The sequence below is a fragment of the Amblyomma americanum genome, chromosome 4 (assembly GCF_052857255.1).
Source record: "Amblyomma americanum isolate KBUSLIRL-KWMA chromosome 4, ASM5285725v1, whole genome shotgun sequence".
Taxonomy (NCBI): Eukaryota; Metazoa; Arthropoda; class Arachnida; order Ixodida; family Ixodidae; genus Amblyomma; species Amblyomma americanum.
In genome coordinates, this window is record NC_135500.1 from 218,955,933 (window position 1) to 218,976,381 (window position 20,449).

Below are 20,449 nucleotides of genomic sequence, written 5' to 3' on the forward strand. Positions count from 1 at the left end.
GGGTCACAAAAAATAATTCGTCCTCTTTGTCATCATTGAATAAATAATAGCTTAATTGTAAATGCACAGCTGCTATTTCCAGCATTTTACTAAGCATATGGAATCTCGCCGTTTCTTAACCCGGGCGGCAGCCGCCCGTTTTCTGCCGCTTGTGGTGCTGCACGGCTGCGATGCGTGGGCATTCCGCCACGCCGCAGAAAATCTGCAGGGCAAGTTCGCTCCATGTAGGTCTTGAACTTAAAGGCGAACGTACTGAAAACGGGGCTTGCACAACCGGACAAGCGCTGGCACTCTGCCAAGTTCGCATCCCCCTTTAGCTAGAGCTAACGCCAAAAGGTAATGTAAACACACCGATGTTATCGCTGCGCAGCATCTTGGCACACTGCCAAGAAATGTGTTGTGGACCGTGATGGTGCGAAACAGAGGGAAGCGTTAACGACTGAGGCTTTTATTCTTTTCCAATTCTTGGGCTAAAATTGGGGGGGGGTGGGTGGGTTCAACTTTTTTCCCGGTCCCGTGAAGTTCGAATTTAAAATTTAAAAGTCGATATTTTTGCAAAGGCTTGGCTCTTAAAACCCATGTCGGCTTTCCTTCACTCCTCTGCTCTCGTCCTTGTGCTTTTTTTTCCTCATCATGAGCTACTAACAAGCCCAAATTGCCACTCTTTGGATGTACACAGTGTCCTTTGCATTGCGTTGCAGGTCTAGGTGGAAGCACGGAGTCCCCGAGGAGAGACTCGCTGGAGCGGCGTGATGGCGGGGCAACTATGCTGGGCGGTGGTCGGGGCAGTGGCCCCTTTGCGGCCCTCGAGTCTGCCTACAATGCAGCTGCATCTGCTGCAGCGGGTGGACCCCTGGGCGCCAAGGGGAGCCAGTTCTATGGGGCGCTGGGCACAGTGGCTGCATCCCCAGGGCCTGTGGGCATGCTGCCCCAGAGCCTGACGCCCCCTCCACCTTCCCTCAACGGGTCCACCTCCAACCTCAGTTTAGGTGAGGACTGCTTGATACAGCATGGTCTTGTCCCGTTCCTAATTTTTATTGAAAACATCATAAAAACACAAAAAGCACACAAAGAAAATGAGGTTGACAAAAGATGAGCGCTACAAAAGTTTTCTTTCCAAATTATACAAAGAAACCTGCGTTTCACTGATGCAAGCAACATCAGTTCTCTTCATGTACCGTATTTACACGATTGTAAGTAGACTCGAAGCTAAGTCGACCCCCCCCCCCCCCATATCGCATGTCCGAAACAAAAAAAAAGTTTACGCAAATGTAAGTCGACCCCCACAATTGCATGTCCGAAAAAAAAAAAAAAACACCGGTGGAGCGCTTCAAAAACGAAAATTTATTGCATAGATGGGCTATTCATCCTCACTCGAGTCATCTTCAGTGGTACTGCTGTCGTCGTCGTCGCCGCCGCTGCGATCCCACAGCACATCGTCCTCCATGGAAAGCCCGCACTTCCTAAATGACCGCACCACGACATCGCGTGGAACGGCCGCCCAAGCGGAAATCACCTACCCGCACACAGCCGCCAGGGAGGCTCTCTTCACGCGCCCCATTGGCGTAAGTTCCCGCCCTTCTGCCGCCAGCCACTCGTACTCACGCCGGAGCAAGTCCTTGAATGGCTTGTTAATGCCAACGTCTAGCGGCTGCAGCTGCCCTGTCAGACCGCCGGGAATCACCAGCATATCTGTATCTTCTTTTCGGAGCTCTGCCTTCACTTTCGCGGTAAGGTGGCCGAGAAATGAGTCCAGCACAAGGAGGTTCGGATTGCGATTTTTGAGGGATGCCCCTGTCCTCAAAAGCCACACCCGACGGTACCAATCAATAACTAAGTCGTACGTCATAAAAGTACAGGCGCGACCATACCGTATTTACACGATTGTAGGTCGACTTGAATGTCAGTCGACCCCCCAAATCACACGTCCGAAAAAAAAAAAAAAAAAGTTGACTCGAATGTAAGTCGACCCCCCAAATCGCATGTCCGAATAAAAAAATAAACACCGGTGGGCGCGCTCAAAAACGAAAATTTATTGCATAGATTGGCTATTCATCCTCACTTGAGTCATCTTCAGTGGTACTGCTGCCGTCGTCGTCGCCGCTGCGGTCCCACAGCACATCGTCCTCCATGGAAAGCTCGCACTTCCTAAATGACCGCATCACGACATCGCGTGGTACGGCCACCCAAGCGGAAATTGCCCACCCGCACAGAGCCACCAGGGAGGCTCTCTTCATGTGGCCCGTTGGCGTAAGTTCCTGCCCTTCCGCCGCCAGCCACTCGCTATACTCACGCCGAAGCAAGTCCTTGAATGGCTTGTTAATGCCAACATCTATGCAGCTGTCCCGTCAGACTGCTGGGAATCACCAGCATATCTGTATGTTCTTTTCGTAGCTCTGCCTTCACTTTCGCGGTTATGTGGCCGCGAAATGAGTCCAGCACAAGGAGGTTCGGATTGTGACCTTTGAGGGATGCCCCTGTACTGAAAAGCCGCACCCGACAGTACCAATCAATAACTAAGTCGTCCGTCGTAAAGCCTTTTTCATTCACTCGCACAATCACACCTTTCGGGAACATTTCCTTTGGCATAGTTTTTCTTTTGAAAACGATGTACGGTCGGAGCTTTGTGCCATCTGCCAAGCATGATAGCATAACAGTGAACCGAAGTTTCTCGTTTCCTGTCGTGAGAAGCTTGACCTCGAGAGCTCCCCTCACGCTCACTGTTGTGTTGCTCGTCATGTCGAAGTAGACGGGAGTCTGGTCCGCATTGCCGATTTGGCCGAGCAGGGATCGCCTCGAGTCGCGGAGCTTGAGGTAGTGCCTATGGAAGGCGAGAACTTTCTCCTCGTAAGCAGCCGGCAGCTTCTGTCATACACTAGTACGCCGACGAAGAGAGAAGCCAGCCCTCTTCATAAATTTCGAAGCCCAAGCCCTGCTGGCTTTGAAGTCTGTTCGGAGTATTCCAGCTTCCGCAGCAAAGACCCGGGCTTGTTGCGTGATGATTTCGCATGTCACTGGAAGGGACCGATCACGTATTTCGGTGACATACGTTGCAAGCTTTACCTCCAGCTCCAGAAAGCGTCCCGACTTCGGCCCGCGAAAACCTCTTCGCTTGGAGTCGCAATCGAAAATTTTGTCTCGCTGCTTCCACCACTCCCGCACCAACCGTTCAGAAACGTCGAACTTGCGGCCCGCCGCGCAGTTGTTGGTTTCTTCGGCGTAAATGATGGCCTCCCTCTTGAACGCTACAGTGAATGAGCGCCGAATTCTTTTCGAACCTGGAGAGCTCATGGCGAAGCACGCGGCCGGCAGTCGAGTCAAGAGCAGCAACTCCAAGCACCAGCACCACCAAACAGAGTGAATGGTGTCGAGGCGTCGGCTCTTCCAGCAAACATCGGCATTCCCCAGAAGCGCCGCTGTTACGTATTGCGCAACCAACTGAAATAGCGGCTCTTCCATCAGCTAACGACACTCCCGGGCGCTGGCGCAGACTCCGCGATTGGAACAGCGGCCCTTCCCGCGAGTGAAATGAAATGAAATTGGTTTTGGGGGAAAGGAAGTGGCGCAGTATCTAAATAAACTTGCTTCTAATTGTATTGAGGAAAAAATTGAAAATTCGAAACTTGGTTTTTGGGGAAAGGAAATGGCGCAGTATCTGTCTCTCGTATCTCGTAGACACTGGAATGGCATCGTAAGGGAAGGCATAAAGGGGGGATTGAGAGAATAAAGAGGTGCCCTAGTGGAGGGCTCCGGAATAATGTTGACCTCCTGGGGATCTTTAAAGTGCACTGACATTGCAGAGCACAAGGACGTGTTAACGTTTTGCCTCCATCGAAATGCAGGATTTCGAGACGGAGTGCCTTGGTTCTGGGCGCCTGGTCGCAGCCTTCATGGTCACTTTGCGCTTGTACTAATAGGGGCTAGGACTTTTGCGCTTAGGGGGATCCTTCCCCGCTGGTCCCGGAACACCTGCAGGCACGAAACACAGCTCGAAGCGTGCCTGAATGGTGCTAGGTTCGGGCAACGATTCGTCCTGTGAATCTTCAGCTATCACGCTGTAGCTCGTTGACAGTTGGGGCTCACTCGCAGGCTGCGTGTCCATGTCTCACGATGCGCCAGAAACAAAGCACACAGTCTGCCAGCGATGATGACCTTCGACCCACGTCGCCTCCAACGCTGCAATCTCGGCTACCGATTCGCGCGGCCGTATGCAAAGGTGCAAAGGTTGGTGCGTCTTTCGGTGACTGGGTTATCGGTGTCAATGGCACAGGGCGACTGTCGGCTTCGTTGCTGGAGTAACACGATGCAAGATAGCGCGGCACATTTCCGCGTGTTCAGTCGCGTGCTCCGCTTCTCCTGCTGGCCACCGTCTTTTTCTCGCCGTAGGAGGTTTGTGCTTCCGTTTTCCGGAGGCATGGTTCGTTGAAAATTTCTTTTCAAAGGAGTGACGATCCATCACTGAATTGGGAGCTTTCAGAAATTTGAATTCTGCATGTCAAATTAAGACTCTGGCGTGGTTTGCGAAGCAGAAAACAGTGGTCTGCTGTGGTCGCCAGCTTTCCCGCTGCCACAGCAGCAACCAATGGGGAGGTGCCTTTCAGACCAGCAGCCAATCAGAGGCCCGCTTTCATAGGAGGGCCCGTGTGACCACCCCTGGCATACCCGCATTTCTTTTGTGTTTGTGCGATTGTTGCAAGATGGCAATGACTGAAGTATTCAGAAACGGAACGGCGGAACTTTGAGCTTTCAAATGATACCAAGATGGCAGCGCTCGGTGGCGGGAAAGACGAAATATGGCTCTGCGAACTACCATGATTTTGCTCGATTTAAAGCTTTTTGGCCCTGAGGACTGACAAATTAAATTTTTTCGGGCACATTTAGTGCGTTTTCAGCGAAACCATTTCGATACAACGTAGATTAGGCGTTGCAGATACCAAAACGCATGGTTCCCAAAAATCGATTTTTTTTTCGTGATCTGATCTCCGCGTCCCCTCTTAACCTTGGTGCTACGAAAATGTCTAAAACGTTGTTTCTCGATTTCTCAAAACTGCATTTTTGACACATTCAGATGTTTGGAGGAGCGATATCTCCAGTTCTATATCAAGCCTTATTCGCACCAGAAATTAGCAAATAATGCGTCTAAATGAGTGATGGTCTGTGCAGAAACCGAAGATATCCCCGAAAGTTGCCCATCTTTGCACGCCTGTCATGCAAAGCACCTTCACCGCATGGCATGGCAATCGCTTGGCGGAGGTAGGCCGAGCCTTATTGTCGCCCACGAAACGGCTGCCAGTTTCGTAGTTTCGCTAAAAAATAATAAAAAAAAGCTTATTCTGCCGTCGCTTTCAAGTTTCTCTCCGATCACGTGGTGCGATTCCGCTGCCGCCATTGGCTCCGGGTGGCCGGTTTGTGCACCAAAGCCTATGCACAGGTCCTGCTGTTTCTTTCCCTGTTGCGAGCTTCACGAGATTGCCACGATCACGATCACTTCTGCGTTTCTTCTTTTTTTTTTTTTCGGTGCAATCATGGTCAGTCCGAAAAAGCGCAATGTTCGTGTGCAAAAGTTTCATACCAAATATAAATTCAAAAGGAGGAGGCGCAAGTCGACGCCGAAAACGATTAGCGAGAAGAGCGTCCCGAAGCCTCCTAGGCCTAACGACGGCAGCGGCTCCGACGAGATCGACTCCGCCGTGCACTTTGTTAGTGCATCTCAGAAGAAGATTGACCTCTTCAAAAACGAAGAAAGAAGATGCGACAGCTCGTCCAGTGCGGTCATTTGTGACATTGATGCACTATGAAAGGCGTGGAGCGCCCCATTTGTCGAGAGTGCCAACTGTGCGTCCGGGAGTCGCCCCGAAAGCGCAAGGGACTTTCGCCGTACTTAGAACTCTGCTGCGGAAACAGTGAGTGCCCCGAATCGGTTCTATCATCGTCGTACACTTCGAGGCATGCAGCGGCAAGCGGAAACGTCAGCGCGGACGTGGCGGCAAGCGCAGACACAAGCGCGCAGCGAAGTTACCTGAGCGGGAGCTCGCGCGACAGCTTTGCTGTAAATGTGAAGGCTGTCGTAGCCGCTCGTGCAATCAGTGCTGGCTACGATCAACTCATGCGGTTGTGCACTATCATCGGCCTTCCAAAACCAATGCACCAGAAGTCTTTCCATGCCGTAGCAAAGAAGGTGCATTCCGCCGCCGTGAATGCTGCTGCAAAAAATCTCGACAAGGCCCGAGAAATCGAGGCTCAAATTGGCGGCGCAGACGCCGCTGTTATGTATGACGGCACTTGGCAGAAGAGGGGCCATAAGAGTCACAATGTTGTGGCCCTTGACAGTGGCCTGTGCCTCGATTTTGAAGTACTGTCTAATTTTTGCCTTGCATGCAGTCGCCACAAAGTACTGAGCAGTGAAGAAGAGATTTGGCAAGCGTTCCACCGCCCCGTGTGCGAGAAAAATGTGGAATGCTCATCACATGGAATGGAGAAGGAGGCAGCACTTCGTATTTGGCAGAGAACGCTGTCATATGGGACGCCACTGCGTTTCACAAAGTTTTTGAGCGGTGGAGATAGTAAGGCCTATACAGCAGTCTCCGAGGCCCAAGTGTATGGCGCTACAACTATAGAGAAAGAGGACTGCACAAATCACGTTGCGAAGCGCCTAGGAACAGCCCTTCGGCAACTGAAGACTCCACTTCCACGCGGAGAGAAGCTAAAGGAGCCAACAATACAAAAGCTGCAGACTTACTATCAGATAGCAATAACTCTCAACAGGGGTGATCTTCGTGCAATGTACTGCAGTATTTGGGCTTCGTATTTGCATTCTTGCTCTAGTGCTGGGGCTAGTAGCCACAAATTCTGTCCGGAGGGCCCATCATCATGGTGCAAACACAAGCGAGCAGAAGCTCTTGGACAGCCTCCACCTGCCCACACACCCCTCTTGACGAAAGCTCAAGGGAAGGCACTGCTCCCTATATACAAGCGGCTTACAGAAGACAAGCTGTTGGCTCGTTGCATTCAAGGTAAAACTCAAAATGCAGCAGAGAGTGAACAGCAAAATTTGGTTGCTGTGCTCGAAGACAAGGTTTGCGTCTCGAACTGCTGTCGAGAGAGCCACAGCCCTTGCGGCCTTGTGGTTCAACAGGGGACACACAAGCTTCGAACAAGTATTGGAAGAGCTTGGAGTTGTTCCACCTAAAGAACTTCTTGTGCTCAGTGAGTGCAAAGACAATGTGCTCACCCAAAAGATGTCTGAACGGCAGACTGCTGAAGCACGAGCTCATCGCCGCAGCGTGGCGAAGAAGGCTCGGGTTGAGGACTGTACTCGCAAGGCCCATGAGGAAGTGACCTATGATGCTGGGGAGTTCTAGTAATGGGATATGATAGCAGTATAGCCTATGCCTCTCCCTGGCAAATTTCATACAGTTCCAGCATTCTTTGGTGAAATACAGAGTTTTCAAACTTTGAAACGCGTTTTTCTCTGTTTGCAATTTTGAGCGAATTTTCAAGTTTGCGCACAGGGTTTATTGTACTTCCACTTTTCATATCGCAATGAAACTTGGCACATATATTCTTTAGAATGTATAGCTTGCAGGTATCTATTCAGAATTTCAGTATCTTTGATGCAAGTTTACAAAGGTTTGCTACAACAGTAATGAGCCACAAGAAAATAACAATACAAATGATTATAATTTTTTTTTTTTGATACTACAAAATTCTATGACCAAATTTTGGTTAGTTATCTGGATTCTACAGTTAAGAAGCTGCAAAATGAGCTAATGCTCTTCGTTCTCAGTGAAAAATTTCTATGCAAAAGCATGTGTGCAAAAAGGCCTTTGTTTTATGCTTGTTAGCAACACTGAGCAAAAAGTATGCATGCTACAAAAAAAATTAGTTTTCTGAAAAGAGCAGAAAGATTAGTATAAGCACACAAAGTTTCGTTGTTCTGGGTCAATTATTTCAAAAAAACTTTTTTCGAGTAGCATCTCCCCTTAATGCTAACTTTAAACCAGTGATTCCTTAGGAAAATTAGGAAAACTAAATCCTTTTTCTCAGTCATCAAAATAACTTTCGTCGAAGTTGTCCTAGAATGCTCATTTGTGCCTTATTGCACTCCTTGGTGTCGCTAGGTCACTTATAAACAGAAATCTCCTCCATAAGATCTTATGTTTATTTACCAAGCTTGCTCCAAACAAAGGACATACTTTCCATGATAAATCTAAAACTATCTGCTGCAGGAGGAAACCGTTAGCATTTTTGGAATCAGCACTTGAAAATGCACGAACAGTGAAAATTTGGTATAAATCTGTCTATTAATAGGACGGCCCAATAAAACATGGCTCGTGTTGACATTCGGAGGCAAATGCATATCAAAGATAATAAAACAGTGCTCTTTGAAATAGCTTCACCACTAAGCTCGGAAGCTGTGAGGAGAAGCCAACTTCCTCGGTGCTGTGAGCCAGAGCGTGCAGTGTGCATGAAAAAAAAAAAACGCTGTGAATGCAGAAGGAGGCGCGGGTCGCTGAGAAAGTAAAGGCAGTAAAAATGCAGCGAAGAGTAGGGAAGGGAAGAAAAGGCCGAACATTAGCAGCGTGAAGCACAGGGAAGCAGCAGCACTGTGTGGGCAATACTGCCGTACCTCGACGTGTTTAACTATTGTTGCCGGTTTATATATTTTCCTCCTTTCTCAACCCTGTCTCTAAATGGAATTTCAAACAGCACAGCAGCTGCGTCTCGCAGGATCATCATTTTTAGTACATTGTGTTCTTTCTTGACATTGCACATGTTTAACTTTGATGTGTGTTGACTGTTGTGCCTGTAGGTGGTCGGCGGGCATTGAAGCAGGGTTTCACTTTTGCCATCATTTGTGACTCGTGATGCAGGCACATTTGGGAGCCGGATGATGTCGGCTGCTCCTGGGGCTGAGGCCAAGTACCTGGTGCGGAACGGGCCCCTTAGCAGTGTTCTGGGTTCTTCTAATGCTATGGTGCCCGGCCGCACACTCCAGAGGAAGTGAGTGCTTTGCTTGCTTGTGCTGCTCACTTGTTGCACTACTCTAACGAACTCGGTGAAGTGAGTTGCGATTGGTTTGTGGTGTGGATGCACCATTCATTACCCATCGACATGATCGCTCTTCCAACAAGGAAATTTTCATGGAAAGGATTCCATGATCTCAAGGGTAGTGCTCAAGAAAAGTGCCTTTGCATTCCGACCTCCTTAAAGGTGCTGCTGAAGTTGTGCCATGTAAGGGTCATCTGACGATGACGCCGGGATCACAATCAGCCCCTAACTGCTAATGTGTGCCCTTTGCTTGTCTTGCACCTCGCAGCATTCAGAAGCAAGTGTACTCTGTTAAGGGGAGAGATGGCTTCTGGGGCGAAAAAATCGCGAAAGAATTCGGATTTTTTTAGAATAGAATTTTAGAAATCGGCAGCTCTTTTTCTAATAGTCTGTGCCAGAACTCCAGAGTCAATATTTTGACTGTAATATGATTAAAGAAACGTTATCCGCGCACACTTCGGGCAGATTTTGACTCGAAAACCATGCTCATTCCGTGACACGCAGCATCATTCTCCAGCTGTGATTGCTGCCATCTTGGATCTCATTTGAAAGAGCAGCTTTTCATGTTCAGTTTTACGCCATTGCTGTGCTTTTGCGCTTATTGGCTCTGGAAAAAGAAAGGCGCCAAAAAAACTCTCAACGTGCTCTGCTATTCGCCAGTTGGTGCACATGACTGAAATGTGCATGGAAAGACGCAGAAAACGCAGACCTTTTTTGCGGTTCCTTTTTTCCTACGTCGCATACTTTGTCAGTACAAAGTAGCTGATGCCAGGAGACGTACGTTTGCAGAAGACGACGCATAGTACGTACGGGAGAAAGCGTCACCCGCCCAACGCGAAGCGTGGTTCTACGTCGGAACATTCGACCGTGCTGGGTCATTGTTCGCAGCAACAGCGAGCGTCGTCTGTCTCATCGCATGTCCTACATTCGACCGTGCCGGATGAGGATTGTTCGAAGTTACAACGAGCGTCGCCTGCTTTGTCGCCTGTGCGATGTTCGACTGTTCCGGATGAGGATTGTGCGGGTCCTCGGCTAGTGTCGCCCGCCCCAACGCCTGATGAATTTGCTCCAGAATCCAGGCCCGGTCCTAGCACGTTTTGTCGACCACGACACGGAGTTATACAAAGCGGAGGAGATCGCTGCGCACACGGAACACGCAGACATGATCAAGCCCGGCATAGGTGCAAAGTCGGCAATGCAGCCTCAGCTACACTGCAGGCTGCAGCCTCCTTTGTCGTAGCCTTGAAAAGGACCAGAGAAGGCTGCAGAAGGAAACAACAGCCTTTTTGAGCAATAATGCGGACAAAAAAAAGTCTCTAGGAGGCACAGTGGAGACGGGTCTCCAGACTACAGCCCGGGACAGGTGCAAATCACCATCACCATGGACGAGAACTGTTCAGTTACTAAGCTTTTGCAGCCCTCCTGCAATAACTGGCAAGACACTAATAAAGTATTGCCACTGTCTTGGCTAGCTCTCAAGTTCACAAATTTTGCTTAAGATGGGATGAGGGTCTTGAAAACTTTTTTTTATTTCTTAACATATCTTCCTGAATATTGGCATGCAGATATATCTTTGAATGCTAATCCCAAATATATATTCAGATTTTATATATCTCATCTAGAAATGAAGATATAGCAGAATAATTTATGCCACTTAGGTCTTTTCTTACGGGCCATTATGGTGATTTCTTAATTAAAAAACTAGTTTTAAAGTAATGCTGTCATTCTTAAGGGCCCATTGTACATCCTAAAGCTAAAGAAATTTTTAAAAAGTCATCACATAGGTCATGAATGAATAACAAAGTAGGAAAAAAAACAATGTGGGAGTAATTAGCTTACATCTGACCTAATTGCTAGTCTATTGGGTTTAATGAAAATTGGAAAGCTTTAGGATGTAGCTGAGGTGTTGCTGAAAAAAATACCTACTTCAATAAAATCAGTAGATGCAAACATTATGAAAAGTTCCGTAAGGCAAAGGCATTTGATCGAAAAAGCAAAGCTGAGAAAATTGCATTCAAAGTTTTGCTTACTCTGCCATTTTTGTTTACTGATCATATGGAAAAATTTAATGCCTTAGCATGCCGCCCAGTCATTGCTGAACACAATAACACCAAATTTACAGAAATCTGTTCATGTAAAGATTATGAAAACCTCTGTATTGCATTGGCACTTGACAAAAAAAAAGCTCAGAAAATCACCTGCTATTTTCTTTGAATCTGCCACACATTCACAAAAGTCCTGGGCAGTAGTCCTGGGTGCTGTCAGGCTTGTGCTTCTTGGCCATCCACTTCTTCACCTTTTCAGCATTGGTGTGACCTTTATCAGACCTGCACAGCCTCTGTTTATCTTTTTCAAGGCTCCTACCAATGAGGCAGCTCCCAGGCCTGTAACCAAGCTGTGCTGCAACAGCTCTGCTGGTTGTTGCCATTCCTTGGTTGAAGCGAGAAACTGCTTCTTGCGAGGGTAAAAACAGGACAGTGAGGAGTGTCTAATGCGAATGTTCAAGCTTCAGCTTAGAGCGCACGTCTTGGCGCTCTGCCAAGTTCGCCTCCCCCCCCACCCCAGGAGCTCTCCTCAAAAAAACAAAAAACAAATGATATTATCAGTGGCGGCAGCAGCTTGGCGCGCTGCCAAGGTCCGCGCTGCGCGTGCTTGTCCAAGCGTTGAGCACGCGAGCTCGGTTCAGCCGCGTCCGTCTGCACGAAGCGGCGTGCGCAAACGCCCAAGTCGATGTTAGGCTTAGGTCAGCGGCTCGGCCGCTTCCGACCACACGGAATTCGAAGCGGCTTGCAGCGTATCAAAAGTCGATATTTTCCACGGGCTTAGTCCAGGCACATCCACCGGCACTGCAGAGACTTGCGGTAACACCGAAGTTGACGGCGATCGGCATTGTCCAGCCGCGTCCACCGGCGATGCTGGTGTCAACAGGGTTTGTTCAGCCGCGTCCACCGGCGAAGCTGTTGTTGGCGAGCTCAGTCCAGCCGCATCCACCGAGGGTACAGCAGCTTGCGGCATCACCGAAGCTGCAGTTCTCGACGATGCAGCGCTCTACTTATTCCATGCGCGTCTCTTTTTGCCGACTGCTTTTCGCGTGCTTGCTTTCAAGCGCGCGTCTCGGGCCATCGTGACACACGGAACAAAGACACCAGGCAGGCAAATACACGCAAAAGCACGAAATTCGAGGCTAAAAGAAGCGATTCAATAGCCTAAATATCTACAATAACGATAAGGAAAACGGCAGAATGAAAAATACTGGGAAACAAAGAGGAGCGCGAAAAATGACGGGCATGCAGGCGAAAGCAGACGACGGGAAGGAGCCGTACAACGCGGCCGCGGGGGGCAAAGCATGTGTCACGGCCAATCAGAGGGCTGCGCCTTGAGGAGGCGCCCGTTTTACCCAATCGGCGGCTCTCTCGCGACGCTTTCCCCCTTGCGAACGGGTGCTGATAGCTCCGCTGTGCGAGGGTCTACAGCTTGCCGAGAGGCGCCAAATTGGAGAGCGGGAAACCAGCTTTCAAACGAGACCAAGATGGCGTCGATCGGTTCGCGTCGCGCGGAGCTACGGCAGCTTGAAAATGGGGCAAACCTTCGCGCTTGGCGTTCAATTTCAGCTCACCGACGTTTCTAAATTGCCGTTCTTTTCATACTTTGAGTTCGAATTCAGCTAAAATATTTTGTAGAGGCACAGTTGGGACATTAAAGACTTCAAAATCGCAATTTTTGAAAATTGCCATTTTTGACCATTTTTCGCGATTTCAAGACCCGCGTCCCCCCTTAATTCCTAATGGCATATGCCATTTTGAACTTTGATTGTCTGTGATATCTTCAGTTTTAGTTGACATGTTTAGAATCCAAAGACAGTTTTGGAAATGGGAAGAACATGTCATTTTTGGTAGGAAATATCACAGTGAAACTACCGACCATTCATATTATAACATATGGTCAAACTTCAAATGCATTTTTCTCAGTTTCATATTTTTTGTCGATCACCTCAGCCTTACGCAGGGTTTTGATAACTTCATTTTGTCTCACAAGAACAACCTTGGTACCATTTTCTTCAGAGAGAAATAAGGTACCCGATGACATTCTTACTTTTTTTTGTTTAGGCCACACATAAATAGCAATCTGCAATTTGCTTAACGAGTAGCAGTGTCAGATACTGCGACCTTTAACTCTCGGCATAAAATATCAAGATGACCTGACTTTAGAGAAAAGCGAAGATTGTCATCGGGTATGGAAACTCTCCGGCTGTCAATTCATGCAATTAAGGGGGGGGCACTGGTCTTTGGGACCAAAAAATGACCCAAAGATCAACATTTTAGTAATGACATTTTTTGAGCCTATAGCTATTATTCTTAAACTCTACCAGTTCTCTCCTCCAGGAAATCTGTATTTTCACCATAATATTAAATTTAGATCACTGTGGGCTCAATTTGTGCAGGAGCAGGCGATTTAACACCATGAAAATTTTGGACACCTGCCTGTCTTAGTACGTCAATATCTCAACGTCTAGGACAGGTAGACATGTCATACTGTTTGCTAAGGGAAGTTGAAGGCACAATGTATACAATAATCGAAGCACAATTGTTCAATCATGCTTCAAAAATTAATAATTTTGCAAAGTTTATCGATGCATGATAGTCACACTTTGAATGCGGCTTTTCGAAGTGCTGTAAAGTTACTAATGTGGGCAAAATGGAAAAACTGCTCTGATTATTGCACTCTTTACTCACCATACTATGTAGCCATGGGATAAAAATTGTTTTATTGAGCCATTCTTTTTGTACTGGGGTACTAATAGATTACCAATTAAAATTAATTATCTTAAGAAGTGATGAATTAAGAAATCAGTTTCATATTTGAAATCAGTATAAAAAACTGAGCAAAGTGATAGTTTCATTAGGATTGGACTAAATATAAGGAAAATAGGCCTAAGACCAGTGTCCCCCCTTAAAAGCAACAAAACTCAGCGAGAAAGTTCATTAAAACTGCATAAGAAATTACCTAATCATGCTCTAGTCCTTGTAAGATAGCTTTCGATCTAAACCCATCAGCTCAATTATGATTACATTTTTGGAATAAAAAGAAATAAACACATCTGTGTGCAAAATTTAATGACATTCTAGCCATAAATAAAAGTGTTTCAGGACCCTCGTCCCCCCTTAAAGGAGTACTTATTTTAAGGATTTTGAAGGCATCATTATGTCTTTTTTTTGGCCACTCTGAACAAAAGAATTATTCTTAGGTGGCTTTTATGGTTTTACCCCACACGTTTCTTGAAGATTTTGGAAATGTCTAAACAGTGCTAACATGTGGCCAGGTTTTGCTATCTATGCAATTGCATTGGGTATTTTTTTTTCCAGCTCGAGCCTGGAGAAGCCCCCTGGTCGCAGCCGACTCTTAGAGGACTTCCGAAATAACCGCTATCCCAACCTCCAGCTCAGGGATCTGGCCAACCATATAGTTGAGTTCTCCCAAGATCAGCATGGCTCCAGGTATGGCTATTATGAAAGCTGAGCTTCTATGCTTTGTGGTATCTTCTTGCACCAGCAGTTCTGTGGCAGAGTATAGTAGAGCAAATATAGTTGGATCCCTTTATAACAGACACGTACTGGAGAGCAGATTGTCTCTTACTTTGAACAGTCTTTTTTTAAGCCGGGTTCCGTGTTTTCATTTTTTACTAATGTGCTTCTACTTCGATGCGTCCGCCTGGTAATATACTTTCACAAGTGACGGCTACAAGCATGTTGCACCAGTTTATTATTTGCAAAACTAGTTTTATTTTGTCTGCTTGACGTATGGCGTTTCTGAGGACAGTTGATGGCTTGCAGTGCTCCACAGCCGCACATATACTGCCAAGCTTTCATGTGCCAAATTTCTGCAGAAGAGTGCAGTTAGCCGCGGTAACGAAAATCTAAAAACCAGAGCAATATTTCTTTGAATTTTGTTAAGATTAGCGACGCACCGAAAATTGTTCATATTGATCATTAATTCTGAAGCCTTCTCTCAAGAGCCGCTGTGGTGGCTCAGTGGTTATGGCGCTTTGCTGCTGACCTGAACAGCTGGGGCCGTTTCAATTCGATGAAGACTGAATTCGAGAGGCCCGTGTACTGTGCGATGTCAGTGTGCATTAGAAAAGCAGTGGTGGAACTGCTGCGCCAATTGCACCAAACTGCACCAAATCAGAAATCCTGCTACATGCTGCTACAAAATCGATTTTTTGCCTACTTTTGCGCCACGCCACGTCTGCGCCAAAACGCCGCTGAATAACTCTGCCGAGAGCAAAACCGAAATTCATTGTCGTGGAACCCGACATCTGTCGGCAACACTGTTCAAAACCTGTGCTGATTGGAAGAAAATGGCGCGAAGAATGTGTTCATCTTCATTAATGCTGGTCATCGCTGCCGGAGGTCATCGCAGCTCACAAGGTCTCCGCCCTGATGGATGAGTTTAGTCTTTGTGTCTCAGAATATATTAGCCAGACAATCCTAAACGACTTGTTGACTTCTGGCAAAAAATTTTTGAACTCAAGCAAGAGGATGGGGCTCGAAAATATCCCTTGTTGGCGGCACTCGTAAAAGCACTTCTGTGCCTCTCGCACAGCAATGCTCATTTGGAGAGGGGCTTGAGTGAAAATCGGCGAGTGCTGAGAGGGCGGTCGCCCTTTTCAATACAAATTGTAAATGGGCTTAGGTCTGTAATGACATATTCCCAGCGTTTCGGCCGAAATCCAGCTGCCATTCCTATGATACAACGATTAATCAGAGCGCTGAAAGTATCGTGGAAGTGAAAGCTGCAGTGGTTGGAGGCAGATGCAGCAGAAGAGACACGTGCAAAACGAGCAAAAGGCTGATGTACCGGACAAGGACACCCAGAAAAGAGGTCAGAATGATGAGAAAGTACTGGAAAAGATCAGGCTGGCCAGGAATATGATCACCAATGCTGAGCTGCTTTTCGCAAAACGCGTCAAGTCTAAAAATTTTGCAGTTGTTGCAAGCCCTTCTGAAGAATGGACAGGAAAGGCTCGGAGCAGCGCTGTCTGAGCTGGAGTCATCAAGGACAGAAAAGAAATAGTACCTTAAATTTGCAGTTTTAAGAATGGTATAATTTTTTATAGCTTTGTTGCATATCTCGTTATGTCGTCCATCTGAATAAGAACGGCTATATTTTTAGCAAAATCTCCTGTTTGCATATTTTTGCAGCTTTTTAAGGAAAGAACAGACTTTAGACTAAATTTGGGCTTGAAGCTTGTTTTTGCATGGCTATGGTCATTATAAACACCTGAGCAATTGACTGTTCCAGAAATAAAACAGGCCTTCTTTATTTAAGTGCTTCGAGACATGAAATTTTGCTAAGAAAGTTTTTTCCTCCTACAAAAGCTCAAATATCTGCTACAAAATGCCATTTTTCCTGCTACAAAACTTGAAATTGCTGCTACAAACTGCGATTTCGTCTGCTACAAAAGCTGCTACAAGAAACCAGTTGTCAGTTCCACCACTGGAAAAGCCTAGGTGGTCGAAATTTCTGGAGCCACTCACTACGGCGTCCTTTATAGCCTGAGTCGCTATGGGACGTTAAACCCCCATTAACCAAATTTTCTCTCAAGCATTATTTCGCAAAGGAGACTTTGTTACGCAAACCAGGAACTTAGTTTTAACAAAATAAACCCATTGCTGATTCCCTTAAGCTTGCCTTTGCACGCTGCCATGTACATGCTGGTGTTGTAAAAATAGTGTAAAGGCCGGTAAGGACGACGTAGACAAGCGCTGCCTGCATTATCATTTCCGTCCTTTGTGTTTCCTTCGTGCTATCATGAACGTTCAACTCACCGAGCTTTCTGCTTTGCATGCTGGTGGTCTGCCGCAGTAGGGGGCGTAAGATATGCAAGTACAAGTTCTTTTTAATAAACCCGGCTAATAAATTAGGGGTGTGCAAGTTATGCTAGTAGATATTACAGCTCTCAACCCCTCGTGCTTCTGCCGCGTGCCTGCGCCATTCTTGGTGCAGGCAAATGCCCGCACACTAGTGCCCTTGCCCCTGTTAGTAGGGGACTTTGAGATCTTTTTGCACCACTTGCACTTGAGGAGACCTTATCTGAGTTTTTGCAGTTAGATGGCCCACTCTGTATCAGTTGCAGTTTTAAAAACACTTGACTGATCGTGCCTTTTCATATCCCTTGAGCACGGATATGTGTGTGGTTTGCAAGTGATGGTGCCACATCCACAGTGTTCTCCGATAATTTAAGGTAATATGTTCATTATGAGCAAGATTGTAGATCTAATGTCTTCTATACTCAGTGTCTGTTGCAAAAGACGCCCACTCAATGGGCGAGATAGGGCGGTCAACCAAATGGGTGAAAAATGTCTTTTACAGTCGCCGACCGATTTTTCGGACTCGAAGGGACCCGAAAAATGGTCCGAATAATCGAACAGTCCGAAAAATCCGTGAAGTACAAAAAAATCACTTTATTGAGATGAAATTGGCTTAAAAATGTCACTGATTTTACCTTGCGGAAAATTTTTCTTGCTGGTGACGATTTGCGCCAAGGTTGTGCTTTCACTGTACACGCTAGACAGCAAAGTCATCGCATTTAGTTGGAATACTTCCCACGCTTCTTTGACGGACCCGGCGGGGCCATGTTGTCCACAACCCGAGTGTGCACCACACCGCTCGTTAAACGCACGCAAAGATAAGGCACTTTTCTTTCAAAGCGGCGGAACCGCCGTACGCAATCGCAAAACGGCGAACAGATGTAACTTTGTGAAGACTGAGCGCACTCGGTCAACGCGGTCAGAGAAACCCAAGTGCCGAAACGGCGAATGGCAAACGTATGATACCCGCCGCGGTGGTTCAGTGGTCAGGGCGCTCGGCTACTGATCCGGAGTACCCAGGTTGGAACCCGACCGCGGTGACCGCATTTCCATGGAGGCGAAATGCAAAGGCGCCTGTGTGCTGTGTGATGTCAGTGCACATTAAATATCCCCAGGTGGTCGAAATTATTCCGGAGCCCTCCTTTACTGCACCTTTTTCTTCTCTTCTTCGCTCAGTCCCTCCTTTACCCCTTCCCGCTGAGATGTGAGATAGCTCCGGCACAATTTCCTTCCCCCCAACAACCAATTTTCAATGTATGGGACAAGCGATAACTGCCCGCGGCAACGTCTGCGACAAAAGCATGTTGGCGGCGATGACAATCCGGCTGCCACCTCGAAGTGTCAGATCGCAGGGACCTCTACTGGCAACAATGAGGTACCGAATGTGTGTCAAGCCAAGCCAACTGCAGCATAAATCCACCTCAATCCAAGATGGCGCCTTTTGCGCCGGCAAAAAAGCCGATAAGATGGCCGATTTTGGCCTGCAGGCGGCTGAAATTAGTCTGAAAAATCGAACTTTAGGACTTTTGAAGTCCGAAATATCCGTCCCGAATATGTATGCGCTTCTATGGGGCGACTGACGGTGCCTCATCGAGGTCCGAAATATCCTACAAGTCCGAATTACCTGTCGGCTACTGTATTCCCAATTGTCTGTTAAGCCATCTCTCTCATAACAAGGTTCAGCTATATTCACGCATATCAAGTTTTGACATGGGTAACGCTTTAAGAATCCTACCATTTGTCGGATTCCAATGACTGACTTGCGTGATATCTCGGGCCTTGTTGATGAATTGCCACGCAGCTCATAGGAACATTTACAGTCTTTTGGTCAGAATCCAAGGCCACAGCGTTAGCTGCAGCGAAGTGAACGTTCCTGGAATCCTCCTTGATGCGGATCCTTCAGTACACAAGTCCAGCAGGAACCTTCTGCTAGCATTTCAAGGTCATTTGATCTTTAATAGTGCTGTAATGTTTGTGTTACGCTGCTGAAGCGAAAAAAGCATTTCACCTTAAGACTTTTAACCAAGATTGTACATGTCTACAACCGATATTTTGGACTTTGTGACTGAGTCCAAGATCTATCCTTAATTTCCAATCAGAGGAAAACAGAATTTACTGTGGACGTCTTTTTGTACACTTAATCATGAACGGTGCTCCTGGATCACAGCACTAGGCGTACTAGGAAGCTAACTGGGGCCAGCAGTTGCCAGCACTATAGACTTCTTCGCTATCTTTGCAGGTTTATCCAGCAGAAGCTTGAAAGAGCGACGCTAGCAGAGAAGCAGCTGGTGTTCTCCGAGATACTGGGAGCTGCATACAACCTGATGACAGACGTGTTTGGCAACTATGTGATCCAGAAGTTCTTTGAGTTTGGCACACCCGAACAGAAGCAGGCACTGGCGCTGAAGGTCAAGGGGCATGTGCTACCTCTGGCCCTGCAGATGTACGGCTGCCGCGTTATTCAGAAGGCTCTCGAGTCTATCTCGGCTGAGCAGCAGGTGGGCTTCTCTTTGGGCATGGCAGAGGTCTTGCGTTGTCTTCTTGCTGCCTCTCTCTTTGTTCTCTTTTTTAAAAAATCACAAGTTATGTGCTTTCATGGATGGGGTCACAGGTGACTGCATTCAGAGAATGTCACCCTGCTCTTCCTTTGCTGTCTGGTGGTGGTGTTGAGATATTTGCCATTCTGATAGGTGGACGCCTAGATAATCAGACCCTGGCTGTCCATGTAATGCTATCACATGTGCTGCTTGTTTCCAGAGGTGTTTAATTTGTTCATGTTGAAGTGTCCTTGTAGCCTGCTGTGTTATGATTTATTGTCCTCTGTTAGCACAGTCAGACCCGCTTATATAGCGTCTGTTTTTCATATCCTGGAGTCTGAATTAATCCTGCCATATGGTGTTACATACTTCATGCCATGGCATTCATCCTGTTGCCTTCATAACTCAAGCATGCCTTGACCACCGTTCAGCAGTGCATAATGAAGTGAATGCCGAGCATGGTGCACAACACAGTGAGAAAAGCACCAGCACATAGCACTCGTTTCGCAGATATACTAGCTGGTACTGGCGGATGCATCAGCCTGAGCATGTTGATCCTGGGCAAAGTTGCGGACATAGGGAGCATTTTTTCATATTGGTCTCTGATTTGTTCTGTGCAGAAGGAGGTTGTGAAAGAGCTGGATGGCCATGTGCTGAAGTGCGTCAAAGACCAGAATGGCAACCACGTGGTGCAGAAGTGCATCGAGTGCGTAGATCCTTCGGCACTGCAGTTTGTGATCAACGCCTTTCAGGGACAGGTGAGGAACGGGTTCTGTCACAGAAGAAGAAATGGGCTGCTTCCTTTGGTGCAACTTTATCATGCTCATGAATCAAGCGGCAGTAATGGAGATTGTGCAGGTTGGTCACCTTATGGGAGGGAAAGCTGAGTTTATGTGCAGATAATTAAGAAGACCTATTAGCATAGTTTGGCAACGGCGGAAAATCGAGCAGGATGTGGTCACCCTGTGGCTTTCGCTTTTCGACTGTCCT

At 47.2% G+C, this 20,449-nt stretch overlaps 1 protein-coding gene and 1 pseudogene across 6 annotated transcripts in view; both read left to right on the top strand.

Moving 5' to 3' along the window:
* LOC144129378 (pumilio homolog 1-like) overlaps nt 1-20,449 on the top strand; it is a 97,060-nt gene that overhangs the window by 52,704 nt on the left and 23,907 nt on the right. For all 6 annotated transcript variants that reach the window (XR_013313914.1, XM_077663451.1, XM_077663453.1 and 3 more), the window contains 5 exons: nt 702-989; nt 8,874-9,003; nt 14,415-14,546; nt 19,162-19,420; nt 20,080-20,217. Coding sequence is in view for 5 of the 6 variants with exons in the window: in XM_077663451.1 (XP_077519577.1) it covers nt 702-989; nt 8,874-9,003; nt 14,415-14,546; nt 19,162-19,420; nt 20,080-20,217 (947 nt within the window). In the remaining variant the exon portion in view is untranslated. The remainder of the gene's footprint in view (nt 1-701; nt 990-8,873; nt 9,004-14,414; nt 14,547-19,161; nt 19,421-20,079; nt 20,218-20,449) is intronic.
* Nucleotides 6,427-7,513, top strand: LOC144129380 (uncharacterized; annotated as a pseudogene).